Source organism: Arachis duranensis, chromosome 5 (assembly GCF_000817695.3).
Source record: "Arachis duranensis cultivar V14167 chromosome 5, aradu.V14167.gnm2.J7QH, whole genome shotgun sequence".
NCBI classification, from domain to species: Eukaryota; Viridiplantae; Streptophyta; class Magnoliopsida; order Fabales; family Fabaceae; genus Arachis; species Arachis duranensis.
This window is the reverse complement of record NC_029776.3, coordinates 48,436,287-48,457,637: the sequence shown is the minus strand read 5'-3', so window position 1 is coordinate 48,457,637 and position 21,351 is coordinate 48,436,287. Positions and strand designations below refer to the sequence as shown.

Below are 21,351 nucleotides of genomic sequence, written 5' to 3'. Positions count from 1 at the left end.
TTATCCTTTCTTTCCAGTAGGAATAGTTCTTCCCGTTGAAGAAAGGTGGTCGGTTGTTTGACTGACCTTCAGTGAGGGTGTAGGCAACTGTGGTTGTGCCCAAGTTGTTTGCCATTGGATCTTTGCTCCAAGCGGTTAAGCTTGATTCTTGAGACCTTTGCTCTGATACCAATTGAAGGTTGTATTAGGCTTAGAGAAGGGGGGGTTGAATCTATGCCTTCTTTTAAGTTGCTGTTTTGACCCTTTTAGTAGAAGTTACAAATCTGATTCTGTTTGAACTCAGCAGCGGAAATTTATGAGACAATTTATTTTTGTCTCATGAAAAACAGAAAACAGAACATGACAGAGAAGAAAGAGCTTACACCAGCATATATCCTGGTTCGGTTGCTTTGTGCTATGCAACCTACATCCAGTCTCCTCCACAAATATGGAAGAATTTCACTATAGTTAACAGTATTACATACACCAATTTCACACTCAAGTTCTAGCCTAACTTGACATTTGGCTATGCTAACACTCAACTATTCACTCTTAGTGTTATTCCAACTAAGAAAGGGATACCAAACAGGAATAAGATACAAGACACTTAGCCAACCTAAAGAAATCTGAAAATAACTCTAGGCTTTTCTCTCAAGTGTATCTCTCAGCCCTTTCACTCATGGTTTTTTCTTAAGCTTTCTCACTTTGCCTTTACTCTCAAGAAATTACAGAAAGATAAGCTTAGAAAAGTACATTACAATCAGAAAAACATGAAGGAGATTGACTTCACCAACAGCCTCTGTGCTATGCGAAAAACCAGATTAGCAAGCCTCTGATTCAGTTCTTCATACTGGCGGAATGCACCTTTGAGTAGGTTACACTGTCCAGTTAGTTGAACTTCTTCAAAGAGCTTTCTCAGAACAATACTTTCAAACTCTGATTTTCTCTCCTTACTTCTGAAAGAACAACCAGCTTCTTTTTATCTCCTTGCATGTTCCTTGGTTCTTCTTCCAAGGTCAACATCTTGAGTCTTGAGCTTCACCAACCCACAAGCTCACTTTTTCTTCTCAATCATCAAAGTAGAACTTTTCCTTCTGACTTTTCCAACTTGACCGAAAGCCATGAAGAAGTAACCGAACTTGTTTTCCAATGGTCAACCAAATCTGAACCCTTGAATACCAACTTGGTCCCCAAGTCTTGATTAAGACCGTAGATACACAGCAGAATAGGGCAGAGAATAGATTTCCTTTGAAGGCCATTTTCGGATAGAGCAGAGAGTAGGAAAGAAAGGATGAAGATCTGATGCATGCAAGATGATATGATTTACCTTTCTTAAGCTTGATTTAGCTTGGGATTTCTGTTTTAGCTTTTGTGCTTCAAGCTTCAACTCTCTCTCTCTTGCTTCTTTGGTTAATGGCTTATGGAAGAAGCTTTTCTTCTCTTTCTCTTTCTTGCTTTTTTCTGAAATCTTGATGTAACTTGATTAGAAGGAAAAAGAACGTTGCTTTTAGTTAAGCAAGAGAGAGGGAATTTCAATTCTGAAACCAGTTCGGGCTTGGATCGGGTATTAGTATGCATGGCCCGATTTAATTTCTTTGGTTTCTTCCTTTGCTTTTGCTTGGGCTCTTTATTTTGCTTTCAGCCCAATATTCTTTGCTGAATGCCTTTTATTCCATTTGGGCTATTAACATTTGGCCTGCAACAATAAACAATTAGTTAATAATTAATCAACACTAATTATTTATTTTGCTCAAAAATAATGTTTGTCATCATTAATTAATTTAGTTAATTTCTTAACTCAACAGAAGCTTTCATAAACGCTCTGTTTTAAGTTTGAAGACAGCAGTTTTTAAGTGAGAATGAGTAGAAGAGGTTAGTTCTGTTCCTTCTTCTTCCTTTATCTTCTGCGATTTGCTTTGTCATGTTTGTAAAAAATGAGTGAGAAGAAGAAAAATGTGTTACCGCCGACTGAAATTTCTGGGAAATATGATTGGGTTGATAAGGATGTTCACATACGTGCCTCGCTATTTTCTGATGTTGATAGTGTGAGAAGGATAAATGTGGGTAGAGTGGTGAGAACTGGGTTCCGCATAGAGTTGCTGCCATGCAGCCGCTCAGACCGCGTTTTTCATAGATTGGACGATTTTGAATATTTTTATGTTTATAGCTGCTTAATTGAAGAACTGAAAGTGAAACTGCCGTTTTCTTTGATTTTGAGTGTAGTGTGATGAAACAGCTGAACTGTGCTCCATCCCAAATCCACCCGAATGGGTGGACTTTTATCAGATGTTTTGAGGGTTTAATGGATTTTCTCGAAATAAAGCCTGACTTGGAACTGTTCTTTTCTCTGTTCCAAGCTAAAGGTGTTTGGAAAGGTTTATGGATCAATTTAAACAGTACCCCTGGATTTTCTATTTTCAAACTGTATAAATCATCATTCAAGGATTTCAAAGAAATGTTTTTGAAAGTTAAATCTGTAAACGAGGAGTTCCCTTTTTACCTAGACGAAAATTTGGGGGAAAAATTCCCGCTTTACTGGTGTTGCCACCCGCAGCATATTCTGGGTCCTGATCTTATCAATAGTCGTAATGAGTGTATAATCTCGTTTTTGATTGAGATGGTTGATAAAGGGGGACTAATTTCTGTTTCTGACCTTCTATCGTGGGAGGAAAATAAAGCCGTAGTAGTAGAGTATTTCGGTGAGGATTTTTAGTGGTTATCTTTCATGATAATTACTTAGAACTTGTTTAAGTTTTATTAACCTCTTTTCCTTATGCGTGTCTACAGCTGGTAACTTCCCTGGAGTGACTGCTTCTAGTTTGAGATCTCGCTTCAAAAGCAAGAATTTTGAGGGGTCCTCATCAAATGTTGAGAAAGCGGATGGTGGGGCGGAGGTGGATCAGCCCCTGAAGAAGAAAAGTATTGTTTTCAAGAAGAGAAAGTCAGATGCTGTTGCAGAAAATGAGGGACCGGAAGAGGAAAGATTGCAACTTGACGATTTGCCAAATTTTGTTTTAAAGCAGGAGAAGTTGCATTCTTTTGATGAGGATGAAGAAAGCTCTTCTGTTTGGTGTAAGAAATTTCCTTTTGGTGTTGTTGCCGATGAAGTTGTTCAATCTGAGATAGATAAGAATCGTGTGGAAGCGGTTGGAGATGTAGGTGTTGATCAGTACTTACAGGTGCTGTGTTTTTTCTTTTATTTTGGTTTTTTTTTTATATATAATAGTCTGTGTAATGACGTTATTTTACTGCTTTCAGGTTTTAGGATTTCGATTGGCCAGTATTGGCCGTAGTCAAGAGAAGAAACACAGGAAGGGTTTGTCCGAAGCTTCAAAGATTGTTAAGCTGAAGGAGGAATTGGTATTGAGTGAGTCTAGTGCTAAAGACTTAAAGAAGAAGTTGACTGACACTGAATCTAAACTTAAAGTTGAGAAAGAATGCCATGAAAGGATTTCTGCGTTATTAAAAGAAAAGGAAAATGATCTTTCAAGTGTGAATGAGCGGCTTACCGATTTATCTGCGAAGATGAAAAAGTTTGAAGAAAACAAACAAGGTGACATCTTAGATGCCTTTGCTGAAGGGTTCGTGCGAGCTGTTAATCAGGCGAAGTTCCTTTTTCCGGATGGTGATTTTGGCGCCATGGACCCTGCTAAAGTAATTCGAGATGGCAAACTTGTGGATGATGAGGAAGTCTCTGAAAATGACAACCTTGCTGACTGATTTTAGTATTTTGTTTTTGTTAAAAGTTTTATGTATTTGTCTGGATTTTGCATTGATGTTCCGATTTTGTGAACTGAAATGGTTTGGTTAAAACTGGTCAGTTAGGCTTTATTATTTTGCCTAATTAGCTTTTTTGAGGTGGCCGCTTTAAGGCTCGGACGACTGTTATATTTGCGCATTCGTATAATAATGCGACTCACTGTTTTCATCAGTTATTCCTGTTTGGATAGGAACGTTGTATTTGATAAATGGCACATAAAAGGTATATATAACAGAAAATTAGTATTAAAATGAATGATACATGTACAAGTTTGTTTTAGGTTTAACCAGCCTCATTAAAACCCCCTATGAGCAAAAAACCCCTTTGTTGGGGAAAAAATTCTCAAGGTGGGAAAAAGAGTACTGGCGAGATACTTTGTTATTTAACTGAAATATTGTTTCAAAGAGTTGACGTTCCATGTGCTTGGAATTTGTGTACCATCTAGTTGTTCTAGCTTATATGCTCCTCGGCCTAGTACCTCAGAAACTCAGTATGGGCCATCCCAAGCAGCGGCGAGCTTTCCATGTGCAGGGGGTCGTCGAGCTTGTTTAGTTTTTCGAAGTACTAAGTCTCCGTTGTTGAATGCTCTTGGAACCACTCTCCGATCATATCGTCGGCCTACCTGTTGTTGTAGGGCTCTGTGCCGAATTGCTGTTGTTTCCCTAATTTCTTCAATTAGGTCGAGCTCTGCTTGCCGAGCTTTATCATGATCTTCGGCTATATTACGCATGGAGCCTTGGGACACCTCCATCGAAATCATTGCTTCGGATCCGTAGACCAACCTGAAAGGGGTTTCCTTGGTCGTTGAGTGGATTGTTGTATTGTACGCCCATAGAACTTCTGGGATAAGTTCGGCCCACAGGCCCTTTGCGTCGCCGAGTTTTTTCTTTAATGCTTGCAGGATGACCTTATTTGCTGCTTCCGCTAGTCCGTTGGATTGTGGGTGCTCGACAGAAGAGAAGTGTTGCTTTATCTTTAGATTCTGCAAAAACTCCTTGAAAGTGTTGTCAGTAAATTGCCGACCATTATCAGTGACGATATGGCCTGGTATACCAAATCTACAAATTATGTATTTCCATACGAAGCTTATCATTTGTGATGAGGTGATTTTTGCAAGCGGCTGGGCCTCAATCCATTTAGAAAAGTAATCTATTGCAACTACCAAAAATTTTACCTGTCTTGGAGCAGTGGGGAAAGGGCCAAGAATGTCTATTCCCCATCTGTTGAACGGCCAACTTACCACTGACTGATGGAGATGTTCGGCAGGCATGTTAATGATCGGTGAGTATTTCTGACAGTTGTCGCACGTTCTGACTTTATGCCTGCTATCCTCCCATATTGTCGGCCAATAAAAACCTGCGCGGAGAGCTTTTTGTGCCAAGCTTCGTGCTCCGCAGTGTATGCCGCAGATTCCTTCATGAGTTTCGGCTAAAAGAAGATCGGCCTCTTCCCTGTCTAAACATTTTAACAATGGTCGAGAATAACCTCGCCTATACAGAGTATTATTTATCAAGGTGAAAAAAGAAGCTTGTCTTCTGAATTTACCTTTGTTTTCAACCTCCTCCGGAACAGAGCCGTTACGGAGGTATTGAATGTAAGGTTCCTGCCAACTGCTCTTACTCAAGGTATTTAAAATTTTTGCTGATTCAAAGCTCGGTCTGTCTATGGTTGACTGTAAGAGTGTGGCAGTGTGTGCTTGCGTTGTTGCTAGTTTTGACAGAACATCTGCCCTATGGTTTTGTTCTCTGGCTATGTGGGCAATCTCTATTTTAGAAAACTTATTTAGTAAGGTTTGAACAATATTTAAGTATTTCAAAAGAATTGGATCTTTTGTTTGGAAATTTTGATTTGCTTGTTGCACGACTAGTAACGAATCGCAATAAACCTTTAAATCATGGATATCCAAATCAATGGCTAACCTGAGCCCAGCTATGAGGGCTTCGTATTCAGCTTGGTTATTGCTGGCTTTAAATGAAAACCTGAGTGAGTGTTTGAGGATTAAACCATCCGAGCTTTCTAATAGAATTCCTGCTCCTGCCCCTTGAGGGTTTGAGGCTCCATCGACGAACAGTGTCCAAAGCCGACTTCTTTCATCGGATGAAGTGTTGGTGAATTCTGCCACAAATTCAGCCAGGCATTGTGACTTAACAGACCCTCTTGGTTGGAATTGTATATCGAACTCAGACAGTTCAATTGACCACTTGGTTAGTCGCCTTGCTAGCTCAGGCTTAGAAAGTATTTGTCGTAGTGGATACTCTGTTCTGATGATAACTGTATGACTCTGAAAATAAGGTCGGAGTCGTCTTGCCGAGAATATGATTGCCAGGACGAGCTTTTCAAGCCTTGGATACCGAAGTTCCGTGTTTTGTAGTGTCTTGCTGACAAAATATACCGGCTGCTGGTCTTTGCTGCTCTCTGTGACAAGAACCGAACTAACAGTCATCTCGGTGACGGACAAGTAGAGGTATAGTGGGTCGCCGAGCTTTGGTTTCTGCAAAACAGGTGGCTTGGACAGGAGGTGTTTCAAGCTTAAAAATGCTTCTTCGCATTTCTCATCCCAAGAAAAGCTTTTTGTAGCTTTCTTTAGACATTGGAAAAAATGGAAAGATTTCAGGGCCAAACATGGTAAGAATCTTGACAACGCCGCTAATCTCCCTGTTAACCTTTGTACATCTTTTACTGAGTTTGGACTGCGCATATCAAGTATTGCTTGACACTTCTCTGGGTTTGCTTCGATTCCCCGACTTGTTAGCATGAATCCGAGGAATTTTCCTCCTTTTACGCTGAAGGCGCACTTTTCCGGGTTCAGTCTCAAGTTATAGCGTCTGATTTGAGCAAATATTTCCTCGAGATCTTCAGTATGGGATTGGCCGACCTTGGTCTTGGCGACCATGTCGTCAACATATACCTCGATGTTTCTGCCTATCTGTTTCTCGAAAATCCTGTTCATCAGTCGTTGGTATGTTGCCCCTGCATTCTTTAAACCGAAAGGTATAACATTATAGCAGTAGTTTCCATATTCAGTTATGAAAGCTGTTTTTTCTTGGTCTGATGGATGCATAAGGATCTGATTATAACCCGAATATGCATCCATAAAACTCAAAGTGTCATACCCACAAGAATTATCTACTAATGTATCTATGCAGGGTAAAGGAAAAGCATCTTTTGGACAGGCTTTATTTAAATCAGTAAAGTCGACGCACATGCGCCATTTACCGTTATTCTTTTTTACCATAACGATGTTTGCCAGCCAAGTGGTGAATCTGATTTCACGGATGAACTTTGCTTCAAGGAGCTTGTTGACCTCAGTCATGGAAGCTGATCGCTTCTCGGCGCCGAGGTTTCTCTTTTTTTGGGAAACTGGTCGGGCCGCCGGGCTAACAGCTAGCTTGTGAGTGATTACTGACGGACTAATCCCGGGCATGTTTCCCGAAGTCCATGCGAAGAGGTCGGTGTTTGCTCGTAAGAAATTGGTTATCTTTATCCTTGCTTCGTCGTCCATTGATGTTCCGATGAATGTGAACTTTGATGGATCGTCGGTTAGGGCGACCTTTTGAAGCTCTTCATTAGGCATGGGACGTTCCTGAAAGTCGGCTCTTGGGTCCAATTCTGTCATGATCGGTTGTTCGGATTGTATTGAGTTGATCCGAGTTTCGGTGTTTCTTCTGAGAGGTTTCAGACTTATGTTGTAGCACTGCCGAGCTTCCTGGAGGTCGCCATGTATGGTTGCAACCCTATTATCCTGCACAGGGAACTTGACACAGAGGTGATATGTAGAAACAATAGCAGCAAATTTGTCTAAAAAAGGTCTTCCTAAAATAACATTATAAGGGCTAAAACAGTCTACGACGAGGTACTGAATGTCCTGTGTTCTGGATAGTGGTTGTTCGCCTAGTGTGGTTTGCAACCATGCAGATCCTAGGACGGGGACCCGTTCTCCTGAAAATCCAACCAGGTCTCCTGAGTATGGCTGCAAAATGTTAGTACTCAATTTCATCTTTTGAAATGTTGCAAAAAAAAGTACATCAGCACTACTCCCTGGATCAAGCAGTGCTTTCCGAACAATAAGGTCTCCTAGTTGGATAGAGACGACCACAGGATCGTCGTAGTTCGTGTGCTTTGTATTGACGTCGGTAGGATGAAATGTCAATTCGGGAATGTCCGGGACTGGTTCCGAGCTATGGTCGAGATCGTCCACCACTAACATAGCTCGGTAGGTTCGCTTCCTGGCTGAACTGGTACTTCCCCCTCCGGCATATCCTCCTGAAATACAATTGATTACTCCCCGTGGTTGAGCGGGGGTCTTATCCTTTTCTTTTGATGACTGGCCTGTTGAGGGTTGTTCTGAGTTCGGTACCATTCTTTTCTGCATGTGACCTGCGATGAATTTGTCGAGATGGCCTTGTCGGGCCAATCGCTCTAGGAGGTCCTTAGCAATTATACACTCGTCAGTTGTATGACCATGCTTCTGGTGGAAAGTGCAATATTTTGATTTGTCAATGTTCTTGGGTTCAGGGTAATTTCCTGCCTTGCGGGGAGGTTTGATCAATTTTGAATTCAGAATTTCCTTAATGATATCGTCCCTCTTGGTATTAAACTGGGTATATGATTCATAACGGGGGACTGGTTTGAAACCCTTTTTGGTATCGCAAGCTCTTTCTTCGTCTTTAGGAAGGGGCCTCTCTGATTTCCGTGCTTGGCGAAGCTCTTCGATATCTATCTGCCCTTTGGCCTTTTCGTGGAATTCAGCTAGAGTTTTTGGCTTAGCTACCGCGATGGTTTCTTGGAACTTTCCTGGACGAAGGCCACTTTTAATGGCGTGAAGATGCACTTTAGGATGGAGGTCCGGAATACTCATGGCGACCTTAGTGAACCGAGTTATATAGTCCTTTAGACTTTCCTGTGGACCCTGCTTGATCGTCGTTAAGTAGTCAGAATCGTGGAGATATATCGCCGAGGCTGCAAAATGATCTTCGAATTGTTTGGCGAGCTCCTGAAAGCGTGAGATAGAATCTGCAGGCAAAGAACAAAACCAGTCAAGTGCAGGACCATCCAAAAAAGAAGGAAAACATCGGCATAAAATAGGATCAGAAGCACCGTTAACAATCATGATTCATGGGAATTTTTTGACATGTTGTTTAGGGTCTCCCAGCCCGTCATATGGGGTTAATGTGGTCGGCAAAGTAAACTGTCTGGGCAGTTGGAAGTTCATTATCTCGGCTGTGAATGGTCCTACAGAATTGTCGGGGTTTTCCCCCTCATTTTCAGGTTGACTCTCTTCATTCCGTTCCTCCTCGTCATGTCCCTGCTGTGGTGTGTCAGAGACGTGAGTCGGAAGTGATCGTCGCTCATCGTTTCCGTGTTCTTCGCGGTTATTATTATTGTGCTCCAGACAAGCGTGTTCTAGTTGCGCGATTTGATTTTGCATTCGCTGGTTATCCTCCGCCATCCGTTGGTTTGCTTGTTGAAGCTCGGTCACCATCCTCAGAAGCTCGGACGGGGTGGGGGGAGGAACATCAGCCATAGAGAATCGGGTATTTGTGCCGAATGATATCTCAAAAGGCCCTTCTTCTAGCGCCAAATGTTCTGACCTGTTGATGCTGGATATAACTCGTCCTCCAGAATAGGTCGGTGAACTTTCTCTAGTCGAACACAAAATATGGTGGTTGAAACCGAGGTGGTGGGTACCTGCAAAGGCACTCCGACGCTCAAGTCAGTAAGAGAATTTTTCAAGTATCTGCTTTCGAAAGTGGCTTACCTCTTTGGCTTCTATTTTTTGCCTTTTATATGGCCGGTCGCAAATGGCCGTTTTTTAGATAACGTCTGACCATTAATTCGTATATCCGACGTTATAAGCAGGTGGTAAGTGCCGACTTAATTATAATGATCAGCTATGATTATGAATATACGTTACTGAGCTATAATGATTGTGAATAAGCGTTACCGAGCTATAACTCGTAACCGACTTATTACTCGTTCATACCAAGATTAATGAGATAAGGCTTTGTTATTGTTATTTATATTTATATATCATTCGTTAGGGAAGCAATACATGACAGAAATAAAATTGATATCTGTACCGTGTGTAGAATTGTATATTTTAATTTTTACATTATGATAAAAGGAGTTTTTTTTTTTTCTAAAAGTAAGAATATTTTATCCGACATTGGTAAAATATAATATGTCCATATCTAGGATAGAAATCAGAAAATGAAAGATCTTTTTCTACATTCAGTGACGGATTCAGAAAATTTTAGTAGTGGGGATAAAAATAATATATAAAATTAATAAAAATTTAACATTAATATATTTAGATATTGAAAATTCAAAATATATTAGTCAAACTTTAAATAATTTGATTAACACATCAAAAAAAATTTAATTTAAAGGTATTTTTTTGTTAAATATCCTCTATATCCATCAACTCACATTTTATTTATTCTTTTTTATATAATACAAAAAAATTATAGCTCAATAATTAAAGAATCTATAAAAAATATATAAAATTAAAAAAAACACAAAAATAATTACGAAAAAATAAAAATTTAGCTCAAACAATCACATTTTTTTCATATAAATATAAATAATGTCTTTTTTTCTATTAAGTAATTATTCAAATATTTTTTGCCATTTAATTGCACAATTGACACTCTATAATATTTATGGTAAAAAAATTTTTATGAAAATAATTATTATACATAATACCAAAACTAAATTAAATAAATAGTAAAAATAAATAAATGATATATAATATATATTATCTCAAATTAATTAAAAAATTATTAAATACCAACAGTCTCATTTTTATTTGAGAAACTAAATTTGATTTTAGATAATTAATTAATTAAATTATTATTACTATTTAATCAAGTATATTTATTTTTCTAATATAAAAATATTAAATTTATATAATTCAATCATTTTTATGATTGTGTTATTAGTTAATAACCTAAATTTTTCACACATATATTTAAAAAAATAAATATGGGGATAAACTTATTATTTTAAGGGGACATTTAATATTTATGTGTATACTTATTATTTGTTTATAAAAATTTAATGGATTGCCCCCACATACTTGTAAGTAAATCTGTCCCTGACTACATTCAATAACAAGTAAAGAAGAAATATAATTACCAAGAATGAAGAGAGAATTGGAACAATAAGTAAAGAAAAGTGAGTTCGAACTAGGAATTTGATCTCATTTTTTTGTTGGAAAAATTAAGATTTAGTAAGATCCTATTTAACAGTAGAAGTACTAAAAATATTTTTTTTCATAATTTATACAATTAAATAAATAATTCTAAAAGTACTCTAAAAATGACAGAAATTAAATAATTAAATACTAAAATTTTATCTAAAAATACTTTAAACAGAGGGACAAAAAATTTATAAGACCTAGTCTAAAAATTTTTTATTATTAAAATAATAAATACACAATCAGTCTTTCTAGTGACACTAGGGCATCTTAACAATTAATAAAATGCATCATCAAAATTGATGAAACCAACATAAATCCTCCACAAAAGTAGATATCTCAAATCAGACAAAAGATAAAGCAATACAAGTAACAAGTTATATTCTAATATTCATCTCTACACCAGAAATAACATACTAAAATTTCATAAAAAATTGAGCAAGTTTACCGGTTCAATTGGATCAAAATGACATGCCATTTTTCCCTAATTTTTCTTCTTTTCTTCGTCGATTTCACCTCCCTGTTTCCTTTTCTTTTTCAAATGGAGTTAATACTCTCTCTCCTTCTCTCCTTCTCTCTCTCTCCTAAAAACCACTTCTTTCTTTTATTTATTTATTATTTTTTATTTTTTGTTTTAAAGTTGTGTGGGTTCTACTTGATATTTAGAGATTTACCAATAAATTTTCACTTTACCAACTCAAATGGGGATAGGCTGTTCCACTAGGCCTACCTTCTCTTTGCAGGAATCAAATTTTATTGTAGGTAAGCTTTTAGTTATCATATCTGACCTATTATCATCAGTATGGATCTTCTCAAGTGCATATGACTTCATTTCAAGTGCTTGACGTATTCAATGATATTTCACCTCTATGTGCTTTGATCTAGAATGAAACATCTGATTCTTACTTAGATGGATAGCACTTTGATTATCACAAAATAATACAAATTTCTCTTGATTGATGCCTAACTCTTGTAGAAATTTCTTCATCCACAAAAGTTCTTTAGAAGCTTCCAAAATAGCAGTGTATTATGCCTTTGTAATAGATAAAGCAATACATTTCTAAAGTCGAGATTGCCATGACACAACTCTCCCTTCAAAAGTCATCATATAACCAGAAGTAGACTTCCTTGAATCAAGATCCTGTGTCATATTCGCATCTGTGTAACCATCCAACATAAGTTAGCCACTTCTAAAGCATAAAGAAACTCTAGAAGTACCATTAAGGTATCTGAAAATCCACTTCACTGCTTGCTTAATGTTCCTTGCTAGGATTAGAGAGAAACCGACTAACAATTCCAACAATATGAGAAATATCTGGCCTAGTGCAAACCATAGCATACATCAAACTACCTACCGCAGATGCATATGAAATCTTCTTCATTTCTGCTTTTTCTTTCTCACTTGTAGGGCATTGCTGCGAACTCAACTTGAAATGACTATCAAGTGGAGTACTAAGAGGTTTGGAATTACTCATGCTAAACCTCTCTAAAATCTTCTCAATATATTTATACTGCGACAACTACAATTTTTAATTTTTCCTATCACGAGTGATACTCATGCCAAGAATTTTCTTTGCAAGACCCAAATTCTTCATAGCAAAGGATTGACAGAGAAAAAATGTCGGTAAAGATTTTCACAAAAAAATATTGCGTTACAAGTATAGTTTTAAACCGACAATTAAACTTCAATCAATATTTAAATTATTTGTCACAGATACAAACCCAATAAAATCAACCGAAGTATTTAAACCTCGAGTAGTCTCTCAAGAAAATGCATTTTCTGTAATTGCAGCACATAACGCTCTGTCACACGTACGTATCACTGAACAAATTCTTGGTCATGCGTACGTGTCATCCACGCGTACACGTCACTTGCCTGCTGCATTGGACACCCGTACGCGTCGTCCACGCGTGTGTGTCGCTACCAGATTCTGAAATACTTGATTTCTTGTGTTCCTTCCACTTTTGCATGCTTCTTTTCCATCCTCTAAGCCATTCCTGCCCTATAAACTCTGAAAACACTTAACAAACATATCACGGCATCGAATGGTAATAAGAGAGAATTAAAATTGGCAAATTTAATGCCAAAGAAACATGTTTTTAATCATAGCATAAAATTAGGAAGAAAAATGTAAAACATGCAAATTATATGAATAAGTGTGAGAATAATGGATAAAATCCACTAAATTCAATACAAAATAAACCGTAAAATAGTGGTTTATCAATCTCCCCACACTTAAACATTAGCATATCCTAATGCTAAGCTCAAGAGAGGCTATAATGGAGGTGAAGAGGAATGGTAGAAATTATGAAATGCAACCTATTTAAATGAATGCAACTAAATGCAAAAATACTTCTACCTACTTGGTTTAAAGTAAATCAAATTCTCCAAGAACAAATATAAACTGGATTTCACTAATTCAAATCATAAAATAAAGTGTAAATATACTTTCAAGAAGAAAATTTGTGAAAGTCAAGAACAAAGAATCGAGCATCGAACCCTCACTGAAAGTGTATACACTCTAATCACTCTAGTGTTTGAGGGTCGATTCTCTCGGTTCTCTACTAATCTTGCTTTCCAAGGCTTGCTCTTCTTCTACCAATCAATAAAGAATTTAATGCATAAATACACATATCAAGAGGTCTTTTAAAGGGTTGTAATAGGGTTAGGGTCACAGTAGGAATGTATTTAGTTAAGTGGGCTAAAATATGAATCATTGATTAACCTAAACTTCCCACCTAACTTGAGACAATCCATGTAATCAGAATATAAAATCCAACTACCCATTAACTATCTTTTCCACATATTCATGCATCCGATTTTGAGTAATACATATGCATTGCTATCACCATTTACTTTGGGGTATTTTGTCCCCTTTTTATTTATTTACTCTTTTTTTTTCTTTTTTTCTTTTTTTTGTTTTCTTTTTATTTTTTTCTTTTTCTTTTATTTTTCTCAATTCATGTGATTAAGTTATTGAATGCATGAACATATCCTCAAAATTTTTTCATATTTTCACAAAAAAATCTAACATACTCAATTTCCAGACCAAATGTTTCCAAACCCAATTTTTTCACACTTAATTCATGAGCACTATCACTAGTCTAAACTAACCAAGGATTCAAATTAAGGGCATTATTGTTTTCCACTTAGAGTTAGTGATGAGCTAAAGTAAAGAATAAATGTGGTTAAAACGGCTCAACATTGGTTTGTGAAGGATGATGAAAAGGGTAAGGCCATATGGGTATGTGAGAGAGAACAACACATACCAAAATAAAGTATTGGTTGATAAAATGTAGCCAATCAAATAGGCTCAAAATCTCACGAGTTTTGTATGTTCGAGCTCTAAAACCATATTCCAAAATAAATTTCTTCAAGCAAGTTTAACAAAAATTTTAATTCAAATTAGTGAAATGCTATAAAATAGTTTCTTGGAAAAGAATTCATCACTTCAACCAAGTAGTGCTTAAATGCAAGCAATTCACTACACTTGCAATATATTATGCAATGTAACAATTAACTAACAAAGAAAATTAAGAATTGGTGTTGAAAAGAAAGTAACTAACCCACAGAAATTGGTATCAACCTCCCCACTCTTAAAGATTGCACTGTCCTCGGTGCATGCAAAGATGTGCAAGTGGACGGGTTGCTACAACTGATGCGCTGTCTCCAAAGATTGTGCGGCGGGACTTGTTTGTCGCCCTATTTAGAAGTATTCTGTTTTCCTTCTTGGTGGCCATCTTGAAAGAAGAGAAAAAGGAAGAAGAATAACCCACAAACAAGATATGCAAACAAATAAAATATGGGTGGGCTAATGCCAAATAATAAAGAGGTTCTCAACTACATGGTAGCTACATCATGTAAATGAGAAAATAATAGAAGCAAAGGGCACGTCAACTAAATAGCAAACAAGTTAAGAAGCACCCAAAATAAGGCAAGAAATATGCAACAGTTGAGTATGAATATTCAACACCAATAGTATAATATCAAACTTAGAAAAGAAAATAAGAACAAGCAACAAAGTTAAAATGCAATAAATGAGAGAGAATAAAGATGAGAAGGAAAAGGAATGAAGAAGAAAAAAGGTAGAAAGAAAGAAGAACGAGAGAAGAAAGAAGAAAAAAGGAGAGAAGAAAGATGAAGAAAGTAAAAGAAGACGTGACATGTTAGCGTCGCCCACACGTACGCGTGGGTTGCAGCAGAATGAGGAGGTGACGCATACGAGTCAGTCACGCATACGCGTGAAAAGCAGAAAAGGTAAGATGACGCGTACACGTAGGTGTGAATTGTGTTCCTCGCACAACACTCGTGCAGTGGCAGCCCAACTCTCTGTTTTTAGTACTGGACAATCAAAATTTTGGGTCGACGCCTACACGTGGGTGGTAAAATACGCAAATGACGCATACGCGCCGCTTACGCGTGGGGTTGGCTATGCGCCTAGCACCCCACCAGTGCAGTCCTGGCACAACTCTCTGTCCAGGCCGCGCTGTTGCACCGTTCCAGCACGGTGTGGGCACGAACCAAATTTGGGTGTTGACACGTATAAAAATTCAACATATTAACAAAATAAAAGAGAGAATAGGAAGAATTTACCATCGTGGGGTATCTCCCACCTAGCACTTTTGGTTAAAGTCCTTAAGTTGGACATTTGGTGAGCTCCTCGTCATGGTGGCTTATGCTTGAACTCATCTTGAAACTTCCACCAACGCTTGGACTTCCAATAAGCTTCAACGTTTTCAAGTGAATCCACCAAGCCATGATGAAGTTCTTCACAAGCTCTGAGCACCCAAAAGCGATCCTTTTGTATGCTGGGATCCCAAATCTTGTTTCTACACCTGTCTTTAAGTGGATCATCATTATTCCAACCGGGTGGCAAGTAATCCAAATTCTCAATAAAGTACCAAACTCTTCTCTTAGATCCAACCAACTAGTCCAACCTTTGCATCTAGCTCTTGAAATCTCATCCTTGATGAGTCTTGATTTGTATCTCCAACCATTAAACATCCTTCTCTTACGCTTAATTCTGCAAAGCCTCCTAAGTTGGCCATCTGTTTCAATAATACCATACTCAAGTGGGACAATAAAGTTAATAGAGATAAGTTTTACCCACTCAATTGAGGGTGTGGATGGCAACCTATGTAGAGAAGTCTCAACGATCTTGACAAAGCATATTCAACTCCTGTCCACCCTTGCTGACGAACTTCCACCTTTTGAAAGGATTCTTCACTTTCAAGCTCTTCATCACCAAATTCATCCAACTCTTCTCCATCACTCAAATCATAAATCTGAGGTCGAGAGAAATCTACCTCAATATTGCTTTCAATTTCATCGGGAGAAGGTTCTTCAAACTCAAGGGGTTCACTTGTGGATGCAAATTCATCACTAGGAGGACTTGATTCATGATCATCATCACCAAGGGAACTTGCCTCATGATCTATCCCGTCCAATTCTTCATAGGAAATATTCCTTGGAGGTTGTGCATTACCCTCCTCAACAGTAATTTCAAGCTTCTTGGAAGAATACTCTACAACTCTAGATTCCTATGGATGTTCAGCATCTCCTAAGTCTTCAACCACTTCTTCCTCTTCAACCATTACGGCTTCCTCCAGTTGTTCCAATACCAAGTCAATCACATTCCTCATTTTTCACTAAAGTTCCTAATCTCTCTTTCATGCTACGCTCCTCATTAGATTCTCCGCATATGGGCATAGGGGTACTTCGAGTGTCGAAGCGTAGGGAGACTAAATTATTTACTACCTCAGTCAAGGTAGCCATGAATTCTAGTGTCTTCCTTTGTGTTTCACGTTGCTCATGAAATATTGAAGCGAGAGAATCATCTATTGGGGCTTGGGGTGGATAGGAGGGGTCATTATTTTGGAGAAAGGGTGCATGATAAGAATGTGGTTCTTCTTGGTAAGGGCATGGAGATGGTGAACATTGAGACACACTCTACTCCCTTGTTCTCAAGTTGAGATTTGTTAGCCATGAGAGCTTTGTGTGCTTTTCGGCTTTTCTCACTCTATTTAATGGATGGTTGCTTGAAGTCGATCCATTGCTTCCTTAAAATGATCCCGTGGCTTTTGTTTTACTTGGCTAACATAATTAGGATCATATTGCTCTTGGAGTGATGGATATGGACATTCCCCTATGGAGGGTTGTGGTGGAAAGGAAAGTTCATCTTGTGGTTGAAAGTTTGCATACATTGGAGGTGAAGTATATTGAGGTGGTGGTTCTTGGGAGTAATTGAGTTGGAATTGGTGTGGCTCTATGTATGGTTCATAGGACTCATAAGGTGGTTGGTATGGTGGATATGGGCATAAGGAAGTGTTTGATTGTAGGTGGCCTGTGAGTATGGTGGTTCAAAACTATGTTGAGGAGGGGGTTCATATGCATATGGTGGGACTTGTTGGTAACTACAAAGGGGTCCACCATAGCTATTGGATTGATATGCATCTTGGAATGGCTCTTGCTCATAGTACGTTGGTGGAGGTTGTTGCCAAAAAGGTTGATCATATGCTTAAGGTTCCTCCCACCTTTGATTGTCCCAACCTTGATGTATGTTCTCATTGTAGCTTCCATTCCCTACAACATAATTTGAACCAAACTCATAGCCAAAGGGATGAGAATTCATAGTAGCAAGAGAAAATAAAAACAAACACTAATAAGAAATAATGAAATTAAACTCCTAAAACTAGAAACAACTAACAAGGAAACATAAAGCAAACATATTCACAATATTCACAATAACCAATAATAGGGCACACATTTTCAATTCCCCGGCAACGGCGCCAAAAATTTGACGAAGGAAAAATTTCGGTAAAGATTTTCACAAAAAAATATTGAGTTGCAAGTATAGTTCTAAACCGACAATTAAACCTCAATCAATATTTAAATTGTTTGTCACAGATACAAACCCAATAAAATTAACCAAAGTATTTAAACCTTGGGTCGTCTCTCAAGAAATTTCAGGGAAGGGTATTTACTATTGATTATGGAAAAGCGTTTTTAGGATTTTTGAATTAAGAGACAAGAAAGTAAAATGGTAAGAAAATAAAGTAATAACTACGAAAGCTCTTAGCAAGGAAAGAGGATTAGAAGTCCTATCCTTATTATCATTGTCAATTGTGTTGGTAAATGTAGTTGCCTTCACTTAGTTAACCTCTAAGCAATGGAGGAAGGTCAAGTGCATACAATCAACTTGAGTTCACAAGTCCTAGTCAACTCATAGAGAGAGACTAGCTTAGGTGAAGTTCAAGCTAACCGGCAATCTTCAATCACCAATCAACAAAAGAGTTTTGATAACTCAAAAGTCTCTAATTGATCAATCCAAGTTAAGAACATAAAAATCTAATTTAAAATCCTACCAAGCATTTTATCAAACACTTGGTATGCACAAAATAAAAGCATGATAAAATTAACAAGGAATATTAAATCTAAATAACCAATTGCAAGCATCAATGACTAACAAATGAAGAGAGTAATAATAAACATATAAACATAAATTGCATTAACAGAATGTAACAAGAGCTCATAAACATAAAAATTGTGCAAAAGAAAAATTAACAAGAGAAGAAGATAAACTAAAGTGCTTAAATAAATAAAAGTAAGGGAAAACTAAATTAAAATTGGCAAATTTAAGGCCAAAGAAGCATGTTTTCAATCATAGCATAAAATCAGGAAGGAAAATGTAAAACATGCAAATTATATGAATAAGTGTGAGAATAATGGATAAAATCTACTCAATTCAATACAAAATAAATCATAAAATAGTGGTTTATCTAGGATTTATTCAAGTCTTTCTTAAGACTTTCAATCTTCTTAGTATCATGACCAACAATCAACATGTCATCAACATAAAGCAACAGAATTATAAAATTACCATAAGAGAATTTCTTAACATACACACAATGATTAGAAGAAGTCTTACTATACCCATGACCTTCCATGAAGGAATCAAACTTTGTGTACTACTACCTTAGTGCTTGCTTCAGCCGATATAAGCTATTCTTCAACTTGCATATAAGATGCTCCTTTCCCTTAACCTCGAAACCTTCTGCTTGATTCATATAAATTTCTTTATCTTTGTTACCGTAAAGAAATGTAGTTTTCACATCAAGCTGCTCAACCTCTAAATTTAAGCTAGCTGCTAATCCAAGCACAACTCGAATAAAGGACATCTTCACAACTGGAGAAAAAGTCCCCTCAAAATCAAGACATTTCTTTTTCTCAAAACCTTTCATAACCAACCAAGTTTTGTACCTTGACCGTGAGACATTTTCATCTACTTTTAATTTGAATACCCATTTATTTTTTAATGTTCTTTTACCCTTCGGTAGCATCACCAATTCAAACGTATAATTCTCATGCAAGGATTGTATTTCTTCTTATATAACCTTTAGCCAATCTTCTTTATGCTCATCAAACATAGCTTTTTTGTAGCTCTCTGACTCCTCAGTCTGAGTGTTCATCACATACTCATTAGGAGAGTATTTTTGAGAGAGATGGCGCTCTCTAGTAGATCTTCTCGATTCAGCCTCAATTGGTGGTTCAGGTGGAACTTCAACATCTGGTGAAACTTTTACATCTGACACCTCTGATTGAGGTGTAGGTTCATCATGCAAATTATTACCATCATTATCAACTTGTACATCTCCCTCGTCAACAGGAGGTCTAGTAGAAAGACAAGGTTCATCATCAGCAAAACATCTAATAGTTATTATTGGCTTATCTATCTTCTCAAGATCTTCAATAGTTTGGTCTTTAAGAAAAATCATATCTCGACTTCTAATTATTTTCTTACTCATCGGATCCCATAATCTATAACCAAAGTCTTCGTGACTATAACTCATGAAAATACACTACTTTGACTTTTCATCAAGTTTGGATCTTTCATCTCTTGAAATATGAACAAAAATCTTGCAACTAAACACTCGCAAATGACTATAGGAGATATCTTTCCCTCTCTAGACTTTTTTTGGAACATCACTATTTAGTGGAACTGAAGGAGAAAGATTAATCAAATCTATCGCAATCCTCATTGTTTTATCCTAAAAGGATTTAGGTAACTTTGCATGAAAAAACATATATCTAATTCTATTATTGATAGTACGATTTATTCTTTTTATAACTCTATTTTGTTGAAAAATCTTAAAAATCGTCTTCTGATGCCATGCCTTTTATAATACTCTATTAATCATTACAAAAATTAGATAAGAATATGAAATTTTTTTGTTATAATAAATATTTATAGTGAGAAGATCTTAAGTATCAAACACTTAGATCACAAAAATTATATACCACATTATCTTATCTTATTACGCATATTTAGTGACTATGCGAAGAACCGCACATGATCCCTACCTCTGTTTTTTCAAAATAATTTGTTAGTATTATTAGTCTATGTATATTGTTAATTAATTATGTATATTAGTATATTATACATAAAATAATTATATATAAATAACTCATTATCCATAATGTGTATACATCATATTAATAGTAAGTAGTGTTTAAAATATTAATAATAATATACGGAATAATCGTATTATGTATAAATATTTAATAAACTTATAATAATTATGAGCTAAATAAAAATAATAAGTTAGCCCATTTAAAAATTAAGATGATTCACACAAAATAAAATTATAATTTATTTTTAATAAAATTCTATTCTTTCTTTTTTGTTTATACTCTTTTCATAAAGAAATATTTAAAACTTTTTACTTCATATAGCAACAACAATAATTGAATGGACTTTTAATAATTATGAAAATTATTAAAATAAAGTTCTTTTAAACAAAGATGAAATACAAACTTTTAACAAATTATATCATAAAATATATTGAAAAAAAATATTTTAAAATTTGCTTCAGATATAGTATATAATTAATTATTTTAGTTGTATTAAATTTATACCAAATAAATTTCAAAATATTAAAATCTTAATATATGTTACTGAATATAATTTTTATATAATATAATTATTGATATAACATATATATATTATTATTATTTTATATTTAATTTGGTTTCTTCTTATAAAATTTCATATTCTGCCATTGCCTATGCTAATCATCAATAAGCTTTCAAAACCTAGTAACACTTGGTAGCATCCAAACACCAAAATGCCTTTCTTAATTGCTTCATAACTAATTGTGTTAAAATTAGTCATCAAAATCAATAATATATGTTAGAATATAAAATATATATTAAAAATATTTAAAATAAGCATAACAACTTTATTTATGTTCGTTGAATGTACCGTATTTTATAAACCATTAATTTTCATTAAAGGTAAATTAAAAGTTACTATAAAAAATATTAATAAACCATAATAAATATAGAATACACTAAATATTATTAGTATATAAATAAATAAATAATTAAGTATCTTTTAATATATAATACTTTAAA

General features: G+C 36.1%; 2 protein-coding genes across 2 annotated transcripts; one reads left to right on the top strand and one right to left on the bottom strand.

The window, feature by feature from the left end:
- The first annotated feature begins 2,281 nt into the window (after positions 1–2,281).
- LOC127747623 (uncharacterized) lies at positions 2,282–3,737 on the top strand. The gene is made up of 3 exons (XM_052261715.1): positions 2,282–2,678; positions 2,767–3,158; positions 3,238–3,737. The coding sequence occupies exons 1-3, from the start codon at positions 2,282–2,284 to the stop codon at positions 3,697–3,699; spliced, it is 1,251 nt and encodes a 416-aa protein (XP_052117675.1). The 3' UTR covers positions 3,700–3,737.
- Positions 3,738–4,226: 489 nt separating this feature from the next.
- On the bottom strand, positions 4,227–8,849 carry LOC107489321 (uncharacterized). Its single transcript, XM_016110076.1, has one exon. The coding sequence runs from the start codon at positions 8,847–8,849 to the stop codon at positions 4,227–4,229; it is 4,623 nt and encodes a 1,540-aa protein (XP_015965562.1).
- Positions 8,850–21,351: the final 12,502 nt, after the last annotated feature.